The 16,072-nt window shown below is 45.6% G+C and overlaps 1 protein-coding gene across 1 annotated transcript in view; it reads left to right on the top strand.

Annotated features, from left to right (window-relative positions):
* Positions 1-16,072, top strand: part of LOC126474134 (E3 ubiquitin-protein ligase MARCHF5-like) — an 86,381-nt gene that overhangs the window by 51,367 nt on the left and 18,942 nt on the right. Inside the window, 1 exon segment of the mRNA XM_050101571.1 lies at positions 15,737-15,924. Coding sequence (XP_049957528.1) covers positions 15,737-15,924 — 188 coding nt within the window.

Below are 16,072 nucleotides of genomic sequence, written 5' to 3'. Positions count from 1 at the left end.
CCCAGGGGCTCGGCATTCAGGTGCCGGGCCTGGCGACCCTGGGGTTCCTGAGCTGGGGACTGGTAAGCGTCGCCAGTCCCGTCACCGTAAGCTCACCGACCACCGTGTGGCGCGGCGGTGGAATGTTGTGTGTCTCAGGGAATGGGGATCGCCCGGATCGCGAGGATGGGATAAACCTCTATAAACAACCCCTCAATTTCAAGGTGTGCCGCGCGCTGATGAGATGCGTGGCTGTTGAGGTGGAACAGTCGTTAGCGGGCAACCTCTGGGGAACCTGCAGCACCTCAGTTGTATAAGGCTTACCTAGGCACGCAGGGCTCTGTCTAGGTGGACTTTTAGTTCTCTAGCTGCTCGTGGGACTGAGATGGATCCTTCGAAGTCCTCTTTTCTTCCTCCCAGCGGAAAGGGTGGGCTGCTGGAAGGTTCTAACACCCAGTCTCTTAAGAGTGCTCGTGCAGTCAGTCCCCCTGACTCCGGCACTTCTTTGATGAGTCAAGTCTTAGGTAACAGAATGCATTCTGGTAATCCGAATGTGTTTCTCATTGTGAAACTGAAGGAGAGTAGTTTCGAGAAGGTTTCGTCCTTCTATATACAAAAGGGTTTGGAGGGAATCTGTGGCTCCTTAAAATCGGTGAAGCACTTACGTAATGGGACCTTGCTAGTGGAGACTTCCACTTCCCAGCAAGCAACTAGCCTCCAATCTGCTAAATGCCTTGGAGAGTATGCCATAGACACTGAACTGCACAGCACTTTGAACTACAGCAAAGGTGTTGTGACATGCCGGGATCTAGTTGACATTCCCAAGGAAGAACTGCAACGTGAGTGGGCTCCGGAAGTATCATGAAGAGGGTTGATGGCAATCTTGTCAAATCTGACTCCTTTATTCTGACCTTCAGTAGCGCGAAACTTCCTGAACATGTTAAAGCTGGCTTCCTTCGCCTTAGTGTGAGGCCTTATTTCCCGACCCCAATGCGCTGTTTCAAATGCCACTGTTTTGGGCATACCACCTTAGGATGTAAAGGTGAAGTGACTTGTGGCAACTGTGGTAAGGCTGCTCATGAAGGAGCTGGTTGCTAGTCTCCAGCCAAATGTATCAATTGCTCTGGGAACCACCCTGTTTGGAGTAGGGACTGCCGAATATTTTTAGAGGAACGCAAAGTCCAGGAAATAAAAACAACCAAGCGTATCCCCTATGGTGAGGCCAAGAAGATCCATAAGTCGATGCAACCTCCCACATTTGCTACATCTTTTGCATCCCTGGTTCAGAAGCCTACACCAAAAGTCGATGCCTCAACGCAGACAGAGGGGGTGAGTGTTGGCACTAATACCTGCAGCTGTCAGTGCACTTGCAAGGCAGCCAGTGTTTCAGAGCCAGTAGCCCCTACTCGAACGGCAGACAAAGGTACAGTGATGAACTTGGGCCAGCCCCTGGTGCCTCCAACAGCGGAGGATGTTCCGAAGCCCAGCCCTGTACAGCCATTACCACTCCCACATCAGCTCCCCCAAAGCCCACCAAACTGCAGAAAGCTCCTGTACAGCAGCAACAGCGGGTCAAATCCCGTGGTAAACCATCTGACCATGCAGATGTTGTTTTACGTGAGGCTTCATCTGACTCTTCCCCAGAGTTCATGGAATACGATGTATGTGTGGGGCAATCATCTCGCCCCACGCCTGCCCCTCCACCTGCTGCGGTCTCCCCGCCCCGTCAGAGAGACAGGATGAAGGTGCTACCCCCATCATAGATGGCTCCCATCCTTCAGTGGAACTTGCAAAGGCTCAGGACGCATGTGGAGGAACTTCGTCTACTATCTCAGGGTAGACCACTGTGTCTATGTCTCCAGGAGACTTATTTCCACCCCTCTTACTCCCCTGAGCTACGAGCCTATACACTCCACAAAAAGGACGACCTGCGTGGAGAGAGAGAGCTAGAGGAGGCGTAGGTATTTTTGTCAGGACAGACTACCACTCCTCACCTCTCTCACTTACGACGCCTTTACAGGCCGCTGCTGTGTCCGTGCACGTGCATCATCCATTGACTGTATGTTCGCTTTACTTGCCCCCACATGATGCACTTGATGAAGCGGCCCTCACCGACCTTCTTACACAGCTCCCCCAGCCATTCATTATTTGTGGTGATTTTAATGCCCACAATGTGCTTTGGGGCTCTGCAATTACCTGTCCCAGGGGTAGAGCAGTTGAGAGGCTTCTCCTGTCATCCTGTGCCTACTTGCTCAATGGAGGACAGAGCACTCATTTCTGCATGGCGACTGGGTCTCTTGCCGCGAGTGCTCGTTGGGAAGTGGTCGCTGACTTGCATGGCAGTGATCATTTCCCAATCTGGATTCACCTGCCAGATCGCGTGGGTCCCGAAAGGAGACCACCACGATTGGTGCTCAGTGGAGCCGACTGGACATTTTATAGCCAGTTGGCCCAGTTCGAACACTGTGTGAATGTTGAGGCGTGGATGGATCATATTACCAAAGCAGTCCACCACGCTGCTGCAGCATCCGTTCCACAGTCCACAGGCCACCGGAAGAGGCCACCTGTCCCTTGGTGGAGTGCCGAATGCCGCTCTACAATCAGGACCAGGCGTGCGGCTCTGCGTCGGTTCCAGTGTCGGCCAACTGCTGAGAATCTTGCAGCCTTCCGGGTGACGAGGGCAAGATGTCGCCGCTTTATTCGTGAGAGCTAGAAGAGGTCGTGGCAAAAGTTCCTGAACAGCATTAATCGTTCCACCAAAAGTTCCATTGTGTGGGAGACCGTCAGGAGAATTTCTGGCAGAGGAGAGAGGTGCCCCATAGCTGCTGTAATGAATAACAGCACTCTCCACACGGATCCACGAGACATTGCCCAGACTATGGCAGCGTATTTTGCCACAGTTATTGCAACAACCAGTCAGGATCCAGGTTTCCAGCGCCATAGAGCGGTTGCAGTCCACCTCTCATGAAGTTTACAACTGCCCATTTTCTATGTGGGAAATTGATTCTGCATTGTCTGCAGCTCGTGACACATCCCCTGGTCATGACAGGATCCATTACAGTATGCTATGGCACCTCACAATGCGCAACAAAGAAATCCTCCTTGCACTTTTTAATGCCGTTTGGGCATTGGGTCACCTTCCTGGCGTGTGGCGCGAGGCAGTTTTAATTCCTTTTTTTAAAACCTGGGAAAGACCGCACGAGCCCGAGTAGCTACCATAGTGTTGCCCTCACTACTTGCATGGGGAAGACCTTGGAGCTGATGGTCAACCGCCACCTTGTCTGGATGTTAGAATCCCAGCAACTTCTTAGTCGCTTTCAGTGTGGGTTCAGGAGGTTTCGTTCCACCTTCGATATCCTTGCCCTCCTGGAGGCGGCTGTACAACAAGCTTTCCTATGCCATCATCACCTTCTAGGTGTATTTTTCGATATCGAGAAGGCCTACGATGTTTTTGTGGTTGTCTACCTCTTTTTATTCAGTCTTTCCTCTCACCACGATATTTTAGATACCGAATTGGTGACGTCCTGTCTGATCGCTTTGAGCAGGAGAACGGTGTCCCTCAGGGTAGTGTTTTAAGTGTGACTCTCTTTGCCATTGCTATTAATAGCATTATGTCCATATGAAAAGTCCTGTCCTTGTTTGTGGATGATTTGTCTTTGTTTTGCTCTTCTTCCAGCCTTGCAACGACAACGCGTCAGTTGCAACTTACTATTAGATGTTTGGATGACTGGGCGCAGAAGAGTGGTTTTAAGTTTTCCTCTGAGAAGTCTGTATGTGTTCTTTTTCACCGTTCTCGTTCGATTTTAACCTTTCCTGAGTTGAGAATGAGGGACACTATTCTTACTTTGAAAGACACGGTGAGATTTCTGGGCCTCATTTTTGACTCGAAGCTTGCATGATTATCTCATCTTAAAGACCTGAAACGGCGGTCGCTTCAGGCTTTAAGTATTTTAAAATGTCATAGCCACAGTACATGGGGAGCTGACAGGACTTGTCTGCTCCAGTTTTACAGGGCGTTTGTGCGATCTCGGCTCGATTATGGGTGCACGGTGTATGGGTCTGCGAGGCCTTCTTACTTAAAGATGTTGGACGTTGTGCACCATGAAGGGCTTCGGTTGGCCACTGGGGCATTTCGAACTAGCCCCATACCAAGCCTCTGTGCAGAGGCTGGTGAACTGCCACTTCATATGCGACGACGGCTACTTACACTACTCCAGGCGTATAAAACTTTGTCCACACCATACACACCTGCATACCATACCGTTGCTCAGCCTCCTCTGGCACGGTTATCTCATAACTGGCAACGTGCAACGCAGCCCTATAGGATTCGCGCACAGGATTGCCTCGCTGCGATGTCTATGGCTGGTCTTCGTGTTTTACGTCACGGTTGGAGCAGATTTCCACCTTGGCTTCTCCGGAGACCCAAACTTATTTTAGATTTGACTAATTTTAAGAAAGGTAGCACACCAGATTTTAGATTCCAATCTCTGTTTTTTAACATTTTAGATGTTCATCACGGTTTCACTGTCGTTTACACCGATGGCTCCAAACAGGAGAATTTCCTTGGCTGTTCTTTGGTGTTCCCTGATCATGTTACCCGGATTCGCCTCCCTGCTGAATATACCGTTTTCGCAGCAGAGCTCCACGCGATCTTGAAGGCACTGGAGCAGATGAATCATGTTCGGGGCGATCAATTTCTTCTCTGCTCCGATTCTCTTAGTGCCTTACAATCACTGCAGAACCTGTACCCGACTGAGGAGATGGTCCAGCTGATATATGACCAACTGTACTTGCTCCAACAGCGGGCTAAAGAGGTCTCCTTCTGCTGGGTGCCTGGTCATGTTGGAATATGGGGCAATGAACAGGCCGGTCGGGCTGCCAAGGAGGCCTACAGAGAGCAGGATGTGGTCCAGTGTCCTATCCCCTTGCAGTTTGTCATCTCTGCACTCCACAGGAAGTGCATGGAGTTGTGGGAGGACAAATGGCTGGCAGTGACGGCCAATAAACTGTGGTTGGTAAAGTCAACCACTCGGCCGTGGCGTTCCTCCTGCCAGTTGCTCAGGCGGGAAGAGGTGGCCCTCACACGTCTTCGGATCAGGCACTGTCCTCTCACACATAGCTTTTTATTACGGCGGGAGGATCCTCCATTTTGTGATGCTTGTGGTGTGCGCATCTCTGTCCGGCACATTTTAACAGACTGCATTTTATACCGTGATGCAAGGGCAGAAGCACAAGTTGATGGGGATCTGCCTTGTGTTTTAGCTAACGATGAGACGTGTGTGTCTAGGGTTTTTAAGTTTTATAATGTGTCTGGACTCTGGCCTAAACTTTTAGGCTGGAGGTTTTAGTGTATTGCAGAGTGGCTGACTCCTCCCTTTTTTCCTTGTGGTCAGCCAACCACTTCCATCTGCTACATTGTTTTAGCTCCCGCTACCGCCGTCTTCCTGTGTTGTCCATGTTTTACTGCTGACGCCCTGTTTCATCCCACGCTTCGGTGTGGGTGAGCACATGTTTTTCAACAATTGTTCCCTGTGTTTTATGTTCCGCTTTATATTGCTGTTCTGAGTTTTTTTCTTGACACCCGTCTCACTATGTTACTGAAAGGGCGCTGAAGACCTTGCTGTCGTGCGCCCAAAAAACCCCTCTACTACTACAGTAAACAGCTTGTCATGGTTTTTGATGTCAGCGTTTTTCCCTTGTTTCCCTTGTTTATCATGTTAACATGCCTATTTCTTTTGTTTTGTTGTTACACATACATTTTGTATGATTTGTTATCCAGGCACAGAGTTTCTGTTGCCATTTTATGTGTTGACAAAAGCAACGGAAAAATACATAATCAAAAACCATGACTAACTGTAGACTATCTAGTAATTAAAAGCTATCAACATGTACAACTAATAGCCTCATGCGAGAAACAATTTACTCATTTTTATCCAGAACTTTCTGTTCTCCTCCAGATTTCAGGTCTGGAGAGATTTGACTCTCAGCAGCCATTGTTCACAAGAAGATGGAGTCATTCATGGGTTGGTTCTGAGCCTAACTCTTTGACGTTGCAGTCAATGGTATTACAATTGCAGTGGGATCCCACAATCACTGTTTGTGGATGACCTTTGCCTGTATTGCAGCTCTCAATGATTGCGCACCATAAAGTATTAATCTCACGGGCAATACAGAGTGTACATTATTGGGCCCTGAATTCTGGCCATCAGTTTTCTCCTGCAAAAACTTGCGTTGTGAATTTTTGTCAACTTAGGACTGTCTTCCTGTGCCCAGAACTTTACTTTAGTAACCAGTAATTGAAGTTGTAAAAACTTTCAAATTTTTAAGCCTTTTAGTTGACAGTAAATTAATGTGGCTACCACATTATGCCACCTCAAAGCATATTGCATGGAGAAGCCTAATATTCTGATTTCTCAGCAGCACCTCCTGTGGCACAGACTGCACAGTTCTTCTGCATTTTTATAAAGCATTGATTTTATTCTGACCCGAGTACAGATGTGATCGGCAACTGGAGCTTTCTGTATGTTCTCTGCAGACAACTTCCTGGTGGAAGCTGGTGTCCCACCACTGAGGGTCAGACGCCAACAACTCTTGGCGAGCTGTGTGGTCACATTGTCAAATTCCTACCCACTCAAGGTACTCATCTCTGTTTCATTATCATCAGTTCAGACTGTTTATGAATCACTCAAAAGTGAGTAGATCAGCTTGTGAGATAATATTGGACATTCTATGCGAGGATCTCTATCTGCCCCCTCGTCTTTTCTGAGTGTCCCGTCTTGAGAAATTGCCTTCACCCTGCTTTCCCCTCTCTGTTCTTGCCTGTAGCTTATACCCAGACCTGTCATTCAGATGGATCTCTTTTGTGGCCCTAAGAAAAACGGTGAACGTACCATCCTCAGGCGCATGTTCCGTTCTGTTCTTCATGACTACCCAGATTCGACATGCACATACACAGATGGATCGAAAGTCAATGACAAGGTCGGTTTTCCTTCTGCACATTCAAAGGGACATGCAGTGTATACATTGCAGAGTTGGTCACCGTATCACAGGCACTACAGTATGTTAAAACTCCAGCCACGAAGGGCTTCCTGGTTTGTAGCAACTCCATGAGCTCCTTATAGGACATATTTCAGTGCTATCTGTAAAACCCTTCGATCGCTGACATCCAAAACCTATCAGTTGACCTCCATAGCCCCAGAACGACAGTAACATTCATCAGGGCACTGAGCCATGTGGCTATTCCGGGAAATGAACTCACTGACAAATTAGGTAAAGAAGCAACCACAGGAGACAAACTTAACTCAGAGTACCGAGTGCTGAATTGCAGATTGCAGCTGTGGCATCAAACTTAAAAAACGTGAGATATTGAATGTCAGGCCACCACCACCTTCAACAAGGTGAGAGCAATCAAGAGCACTGCCAAGATGTGTCATACTTCTCACCAGTGCTCTCAGAAAGATGCCACCTTACTGTGCTGGCCGCATATTGGTGAAACCAGACTTACCCAAGAGTTCCTTTGCATCAGGAGTATAACCGTCAATGCAGCTATGGTTGTCATCTCACTGTCGCTCATATTCTTGCAGTGTGTGCCTTGCTGGCTGACCTGAGACGAGTGATCTACTAAGTCTTTCACTGGATTAGGGGCATTGAGAACACATCCCAGATTGACAATGTAAAACAGTTTTATTGGAAAGCGCATGAGCCAAAATGCTCCTGTTGGAAAAAAAGTTAATCACTACAATAGTTTGTGAAAGTTAGTGATTAGTGCTGAATTTACACAAGTGCGGACTTAGGCTGAAGGCAGTAATGATATTCACTCAGAAGTAGAACAAAATGACATAGTAAAGGTCAACAGCTGATACAAAGATCCTGGTCATCTCTGATGCAGAGACTGAGTCCTGGTGATGGTGAAGGCTCTCTGTTGGTGGTGGCTGGTGCAGCATGGCAGATGTAGCTAAGATTTTGGTCAAGGCTCCGGTCAAAGAAATATAGGTGCAGTCAGTGCCTGGCCCAGAATGGGACAGAAGATACCTCACAATGGTTTTGCGCCACCCTAAATATCCAGGCCATGTAGAGATCCTAGAGGAATTGTTTGTGATCACGTGACCTGCAGAGGCAAACAGGCCCACAGGGACAGCGACTTCTGCCGGTGCTCACTCTGTCGGTCTGGGCAGCATGTGTGATTTAAGCTCTGTCATCTGCTGATATAACCCCTTCGTGGAAGATAGGCTGCTAGTATATTGTTGTTTTGATGTTGTCAGTCTGTAGGGTATACAGTCTGTACACAGCATCCCTCCCACCCTAGATATCTGGGGAGCCTGGCACCTCCTTTCAGGCGCTGATGGAACTGGTGACTCAGGTTGGCTGAGGTTGATGTCCATGGGCACGTCTGACTGTGGAACAAAAGATCATGACAATCCACTGCTAGGTGGTGTCGCTGTTAACCCTGGGTGCACCTGGTTGTCACACTTGTGTAATGGAGCTGTCATGTAGCCTCACTTCCACCATGGGTTGTCCCAATAAATAGGTGACCACTACTGGGGCCCAGTGGCAGCAACTCTTTTTGAGAAAACCAACTTCCAGACATTGTTTTGGATGGAATAAGAGTGGCCTCAAGACCCCACAGATGGAGAGACTGAGTTTTCGTAGGATGGAGAATTCCAGTGCTTCTGTCTGTGGAGCTCTTCAGCATGGCTGGCACTGACCTGAAGGATTGAGTGTGATAGGATGACAAAAACTGAGTGACGGCTTCATCTAAATTACAATGGTTGTGCATATTTGCCAATTCTGACTTGTATGTGTGATCAAAACTTTCTGATAATCCATTGGGTGCAGGATGAAAAGGCACCATGTGCACTAGGGCAGTTATGTTGGAAGGGCAAAGAAGTTGTAAAGTGAGGGTCGTAGTTGGTAACCAAGGTTTTCAGGAGGCCTTCTATGGAGAAGATTCACGCCAAAGCCTGTGCCGAGGATATTGGAGATGTCCAAGAAACATACAGGAATCCAGTTTCCACATCGAACCCAATAAACTGTGAATAACAAAGGAAGAGGCCATCAAAGTCTAAAAGGAGTCTCAACCAGAGTGCTGAAACATACGGCCAAAGATAGTACCTGCAAGCAGTTGCTACCTAGTGGCTTTGACAGGCCTTGCGTGGTGCCATCATGTTGGCAATGTTTATATAGATGCCCTGACAATACAGATGTTGATAGGCCAGCCTCTTCGTGAGCATAACTCCTTAGTGGTCCTGATGTAGGAGGGCAGGATGTGGTGCTGCAAGGGGAGTGAGATTGCGGACGCGACCATCTTCCTCTTGCAACAAGAAGACTGCACTGAGGGTGGAGAATGTGTGATGCCTGTGCCAGAATTGTTGGACTCCCACATGACTGAAATATTTCCGATCCATTGGCCACCCTCTGTGCACCAGAGTATTTTCCGGATATATGAGACCTCCAAGGCAAGGGAAGGGTAGCTATGTCTTCTTCTGCTTGTGTGCCCATATGGCAACAGACTTCCATTTCAATTAATTGCATGACCTGGTGTGTGTCAGCGTTGGAATGTTGACCTATTGGGCAATATCTGAACTCGTATTAATAGCTAGATGAAAACATTGCCCACATCTGGAGGTGATGTGCTAATTTGGTTGGAACATTGGAGTCTTCCTTGAAAAGCAATAAGAGTTTTATGGTCAATCAATGATGTGGAATGACGTCCATGCACATAATTGTGGAATTTCGTGAGTTGCAAACACGATAGCTAGTGCTATCTGACCATAGTTGTGTTGTGTGTGTGTCGGAGTATTAGATGTGAACAAAGTAAGAAATTCCACACAATCTTCTTCCTTGGATAACTCCGCACCCAAGCCGTAATCTGAAGCATCAACTTGATAAAATTGAAGATTTTGATGGGTCGCAAGCAGTAAGGCGTGGCAGATGAAGCGAGCCTTAAATGAGGTCTTGGAAAGCTTTATTACATGCAGGAGTTCAGTTCCACTTCACACTTTTGTTTAACAACTGATAGGGCGGTTTTTCTGTGGCCACGACGTGTGGGATGAACGTGCAATAATAATTAAGTTGGTCAAGCACAGATTGTAGATACCCTGTGTCCTTTGGGACTGGAAGTTGCTGAATGGTTTGATTATATTGAGGTATGGGTCATATTCCCGAAACAGTGAGAAAATGACGAAAGATATTCCACCTGAGCCAAAAAAAGGGCTTTTGTCTTTGATACTTGAGACTGAGTTGTGGAAGGAGCAAAACAGGCATGAGGGTTGCACCAGCTCTTGGGTGTTTTTACCAATAACTAGAATGTTATGAAGATAGTTCACTGTGCTGGGAATGTGCTGTGGCGACTTGTCCAAATACCACTGAAAATTAACCGGAGCACTGGCAATGCCAAAAGGAAGTCTGTTATAGCATAATAGTCCAAACAGAGCGTTCATGGTCAGAATGCTCTGCGAATCCTCATCCAGGGGGAGCTAAAGGTAAGCATCTTGCTGATAAATCTCGGTGAAAATTTGCTTGCTGCAAGCTGCACCATAGTGTCATCCATCTCTGAAATCTGATAGGCATCTACGACAGACTATGTGTTGACTGTGGCCTTGAAATTGCCATAAATTCATGTTCGACTTTTCCATGGTACAATGAGGGTAGCTCACTCACCGCTGGTGTCTGTACGTAGTAGAATGTCTTCCACTTAGAGGTGCTGTAGCTGCTCTTGTAGATTATCCCCGAGACTGAATGGAACATTTCGTGCTTTGAAGAAACAGGGATTGGCCGTGCAAGGAGTGTGAGATGAGCCTCAAAACTAGTGTCGACCGTGGTAGGATGAGAACAAACTGACTTGTACTTGGAGCAAAGCTCGCTTGAGTAGGAGCTAGCCCCTGATGTATTAATGCTGTAATTCCAAGCCCAAAACTTTGAAAGGTCCAAACCAAGGATGTCTGTGGCTCCTTCAATGTTTACCACAAAAATGCATGCCATGAAGACTGTAGAATGATAGTGAATGTGGGCCACGAACTGCCTTTTCACTCAGATAGTTTCGTTGCTGTAGCTGCATAGGTGTTTGGAGAGTTCCTGTAGCGGAGGTGAGCCCAAATTTAGCCTATTGGTGAGTGGTAAAACAGTTGCAGTTGTGGGCGATGCACATTGATTGAGGGCTTGCCAGCCATGAGCAGATCAGAATGCCGTGCAGGCTGTGGTCGGTGTTGGGCCTGGAAAGTCAGACAGGCTGTAAACACCTGTGGAAAAGGACCATGTAATGGTGCTGATTACGATAGAGACTGTCAGAAGCCCTAATGATGGGGAGGCGAGTATTTAACAAGGGAACCTCAAGTCTGAGGAGGTCATTATGGACCCCTTCATCCGTTGAACGTACAAGAATCATGTCTCTGATGAGTAGTTGCATATTACTGTTTACATTGAGGATTATTGCACTGGAACCGACAGTCAGGGGATAAACCATGCAATTTCGCTGTCCACTCTCTGTACAATTCTCCACTAAGTTTGTGGCAGCCAAAAACTTACAGTAGGCTGCTGCAGTGTACACTTGAGAGGTGAAGTATGCTAGTAGACAAGTCTTAAGTGATCATACGAGAGGGCTTGGGGCTCCACTTTAGGGTTGAATTGCTGCACTGAATGATAAATTTGCGGGCATGCTTAGGCCAACAAGAATGTGTGCTGCTAGGTGTCACCTGTGATAACATGTGCCAGAAAATGTTGCTTCATTCTGGCCACACAGTTCACTCAGGGCTCGATGTTCTGGACAAGCAGCTGGAATAGCTGTGGTGCCCCTCTGAATCTTTCACCAGTGAATTGATGTGGGACAGTGAGGATTGAAGATTCCATTTTTCTGCATAATATCTTGATGAATGGCCTAGTTGTTATCATTTTGTGTCTGTGTGTTTTTTTTGGTTTCATGAAGGCTAGTGATGTATCAATTGTGACAAGTATTAGGTAATATATTTACATTTTTAGATATGTTTGTAACTACATAATTCAAATAAACTGTATGAGTGGGCAGTGAGGTATCTTCTACTCTATTTCTGTGTGTCTGGAGATTTTCGGTTCCATACCTAAAGTATACCAGCAACCTGGTATAGACATTTAGAACCACAAACAACTGGTCTCCTCTTCCAATCTTGCTGTGTTCCTTGCTCTTAGTTTTCCACAAAAGATTGTGTTTTCTATACATGTCAATAAACTCAGCAATGAACTACAGAGCTCTGATGCATATAAACCATTTTAAAACTGAATGTCAGGTCAAACACCTTTCAGCCGTCTAATTTCCAAACTGTTATTTTATTTGACTACCAGTTTCGGCGCTTTACTAGGCCATCTTCAGGCCCCCTGACTGATGTGTAGGAAGTTTCCAACATCGGTTCCGATCAAAATAAGGGCCAGCATTCAAAGACTGGTTTTTTGTAGATTTCTGCTTGATACAGTGATCACTTCAACCATCAACTTTGGTTGGCAGATGACAGTTGAAGTGATCGTTGTATCGAGCAGAAATCTACAGATACCAGTCTTTGAATGTTGGGCCCTATTTTGACTGGAACCGAGATTAAAATCTTCCTACATGGTCAGGGCACTTGCAAATGGCGTAGTAAATTGCCAAAACTGGTATCCAAATAAAATAACAGTTTGGAAATTAGATGGCTGGAAGGTGTTAGATGTGACATTCTGTGCTGAACAGCTGAGTCCCACAACCATCTCTGAAAAGATGGACATACAGAGATTTTTAAAACTGATTGCACACCCTCCCAGCAGATGCCGTGTTGTTGCAGGCACTTCAGTGCCAGGCAGGAGGGTTTGCCCGTCTCAGTGAAGCTGAGGGCTATTCTGGAGGTGGTGTAGCTGCAGGCAGGGTCACCAAAGCCAAACCTCAGCAGAGGGTACTGGTGAAGTATGTTCCACGTCTTAGGGGATGGAGCCTCTCCAGTGGTGGACAGTTACAGAGACTGGAAACCTGGGATTCCCAAGCTGGGGCTGTGATCAGCATTTCCAGTACTCTTGTACTACACAAGCTCTGAGCATACTCCAGTGACCATCATTAGGTGTGATGGCGGAATATCTCTCTCTCTCTCTCTCTCTCTCTCTCTCTCTCTCTCACACACACACACACACACACACACACACACACACACACACACACCTCAAGATGTGCTGCACACCTGGGCAGTCTCCATGCATCTGCCACGGCCTCCCTCCCCCATCCTTCAGTTGTAAGACCCTTACTCAGATAAGCGGAGTCGACATTTTCCTAGTGTCTCATGGGATTCCAATGGTGTGAACTCGTCAAAAATACTCCAAATGGGAGGCAGGGACCATCAGGTAAATATGCCCAATCAACAGTGTGTTCCTGTGCCCAACCAACAGAGCTCGAATGGTCAGTCCACCGAAAAAGAGTACCAAAAAGATAGTAAATGGGCACTAGTCTATCATAATACGTCCTTAGTAATTAAGGGAGAGAAAGAACCTTAAAAAAGATAACCTCTTTCTATTAGGAGGGAATTGTTGGCTCTTTAAAATGAATAAAATGACTGCATAAGGGTGTAATGGTACACAACTAGTAGAAACAGCTACATCACACAAAGTGCATAGGTTTCTAGGATGTGAGGCATTAAGTGAATACCCTAGTCTAACTGAAATGCATAACACCATTGACTACAGCAAATGTCTAGTTACCCACTCAGTTACAATGATGATTATACCCAAATAACTAAAAGAAGAATGGAAAAACATTGGTAATACAGAGCTGGAAATGTATGTCGGAAAAAAAACGTTTCGTGGGAAAAAAAGCAACATTTATTTTAACCTTCAGAACACCAGAACTACCTAAATAGATTACTGTAGGGTACATCCTCCTTAATGTTTAACAGTACATCCCAAATAAGATTTGATGCCTTAAATGCTAAATATTTGACCATACCACTGTGGCATGTAATAGTATAACTAAAAGTGGAGATTGGGGAGGCCCATCCTACAAATCACTTGAATCCTGTACGTCTCCTCCAAAATGTACAGAATGTTCCATTTATCTCACCTGGTGTGGAACAGAAAGTGCAGCATTTATATTGACAAAAGAAAACTTTTGGAGCTGAAAGTTAAAAGAAGAACCTTCTATAGTGAAGCTATAAAAGCTGTTAAGCCAATGCAGCTTCCAGCATTTCTTATTGCTTTTGTGTCAGCCCTTAAGAATCCAGTTGCCAAAAGTGGTGCCTCAATAAAAATTTGGACATCAGAATTGAGCCCAAACACGTGCACCTGCGTGTGTGTGTGTGTGTGTGTGTGTGTGCGTGTGTGTGTGGGGGGGGGGGGGGGGGGGTAGACTGCATTTGACCCTGAAACTATTTTGAAGTCATCAATGAAAGCATTAGAAGGTCACCCTTGTAAAAATACACATAATCAAAAGCCCAGTAGGCCTATGACACTTCTTGGAGGATGGGAATCCTCCATACACGGATCTTCCCAAGGTCACCTGCCCCACTTTGAGGAGAGCCCCACTTAATTAGGAGGTTTTTAAGGCCCGGTTTTTAAAGTACATGCAAGTCTGCCTGTATTGGACCTTTTTATTCATGAGGACAGGATACCTCAGGGCTCTGTGTTGAGAATAACGTTATTTGTTGAGGCAGTAAACCACATTGATGATCTTCCTCTGGGTATCACAGGCTCTCACTTTGTCGACTATTTCACGATCTATTTCAGGCCTCAGTGGACTCAGTTACTTGAGAAGTGACTTCAGCACTGTCTGTCCGATCTACAATACTTGTTAGAAAACTATGTTGATCCTCTCACACATCCTACTTGGCAGCTTGCAGTGTCTGTTCTCTGAATGTCCTGTGCTTTCTGTGTGACACCTCCGAGGGGCCAGAGCAGACAGCCCTCACTTATGATGTTATTTCATCACACAGCCAGGTTTGTGTCTGATCAGTGAGCATGTGTAAGAACATGACTCACAATATCGAATAAAGATCAACTATATCACCTATCAGAATACCGTGCACTAAACTGGAATTGTCAATGCATGTGGACACAAGTCTATCGGTGCCACCAGTACTACTTCAGGAATCAGATTGAGAATTTATGTACATGTGTATTTTATTGATCCACAGAGTGGAAACGTGATCTTTTCTTTTCCTTTTTTTTTGTGTAAGGAATATGTTGTGGAGATTAGTTATTGATGTAAGGATAAACAGTCCATTCATATAAAAATACATAGAGTGGTTAAAATATTGATTCGTAAATAAAGATAAGCATGAATCCCTAAGATTAATGTTACTCAACGTTTTAATAATTGTATTTCGTAATAACAGTATTCTCTGTACCCTAGTTGCATAAATTATTGTATTCATGTCAGTTGTAGATGACGACATTGACATTGTGGAAACAACTGTTTGACTTATTTGGCAAGTATGTAATTTGTGTGAAGACCATGATATTTTTTTGTCAAAAAATATCTCCAAGAATTTTATAGAATCTGCTTCCCAAAGCTCCTGATTTGTATGGATAATTTGATAGTTATTTGACTGTTTGTTTTAAATATGTTAGCTGGGTCTATGTTGTCAGTAATTTTGATTCATTTAGATTAAACCAGAGTTCGAAGCTGTTTGGAGTATCAGTGACAGTTGGAATTTGTTTTGAAAGTTCTCTTTCCATTAGTATATGCGTGAAACCTGCAAGTAAAATGAATGGGAAGTTATATTTAGGGATGAATCATTTACATCCATTTTTCATGAGAATGTATTTATCTGTTTTCCAGGTGGTAGGTCAGGATGAAGGTATGTCTGTAATGGAAAAGGCAGACCCTTTTGTGCTGCTTTTTGGACTGCCTATGATACCTATGGTATTAATTGTTGGAAAAACTCTTCACTGGGAGGATGCTGTCCTAAATTTTTTACGACGACATTCGTACAAATTGCCTCTTCTTAAATACATTCTTCCATCAGGGTGAGTAGCCAAAATGTTATTAATTTTTTGTGAACACATGTTTTGTCGAGGGCTGCCCATAACCACACCCTAATTTATATGAATTTAGTATGTTTGGAGGAGTTTATTTACAGGTTGTACAAAAACTGGACTGCATTTTGAGAAGCTA

The sequence above is a fragment of the Schistocerca serialis genome, chromosome 4, assembly GCF_023864345.2.
Source record: "Schistocerca serialis cubense isolate TAMUIC-IGC-003099 chromosome 4, iqSchSeri2.2, whole genome shotgun sequence".
Lineage (NCBI taxonomy): Eukaryota > Metazoa > Arthropoda > Insecta > Orthoptera > Acrididae > Schistocerca > Schistocerca serialis.
Note: the sequence above shows the minus strand (reverse complement) of the source record. Positions and strands in the feature narration are given on the sequence as shown.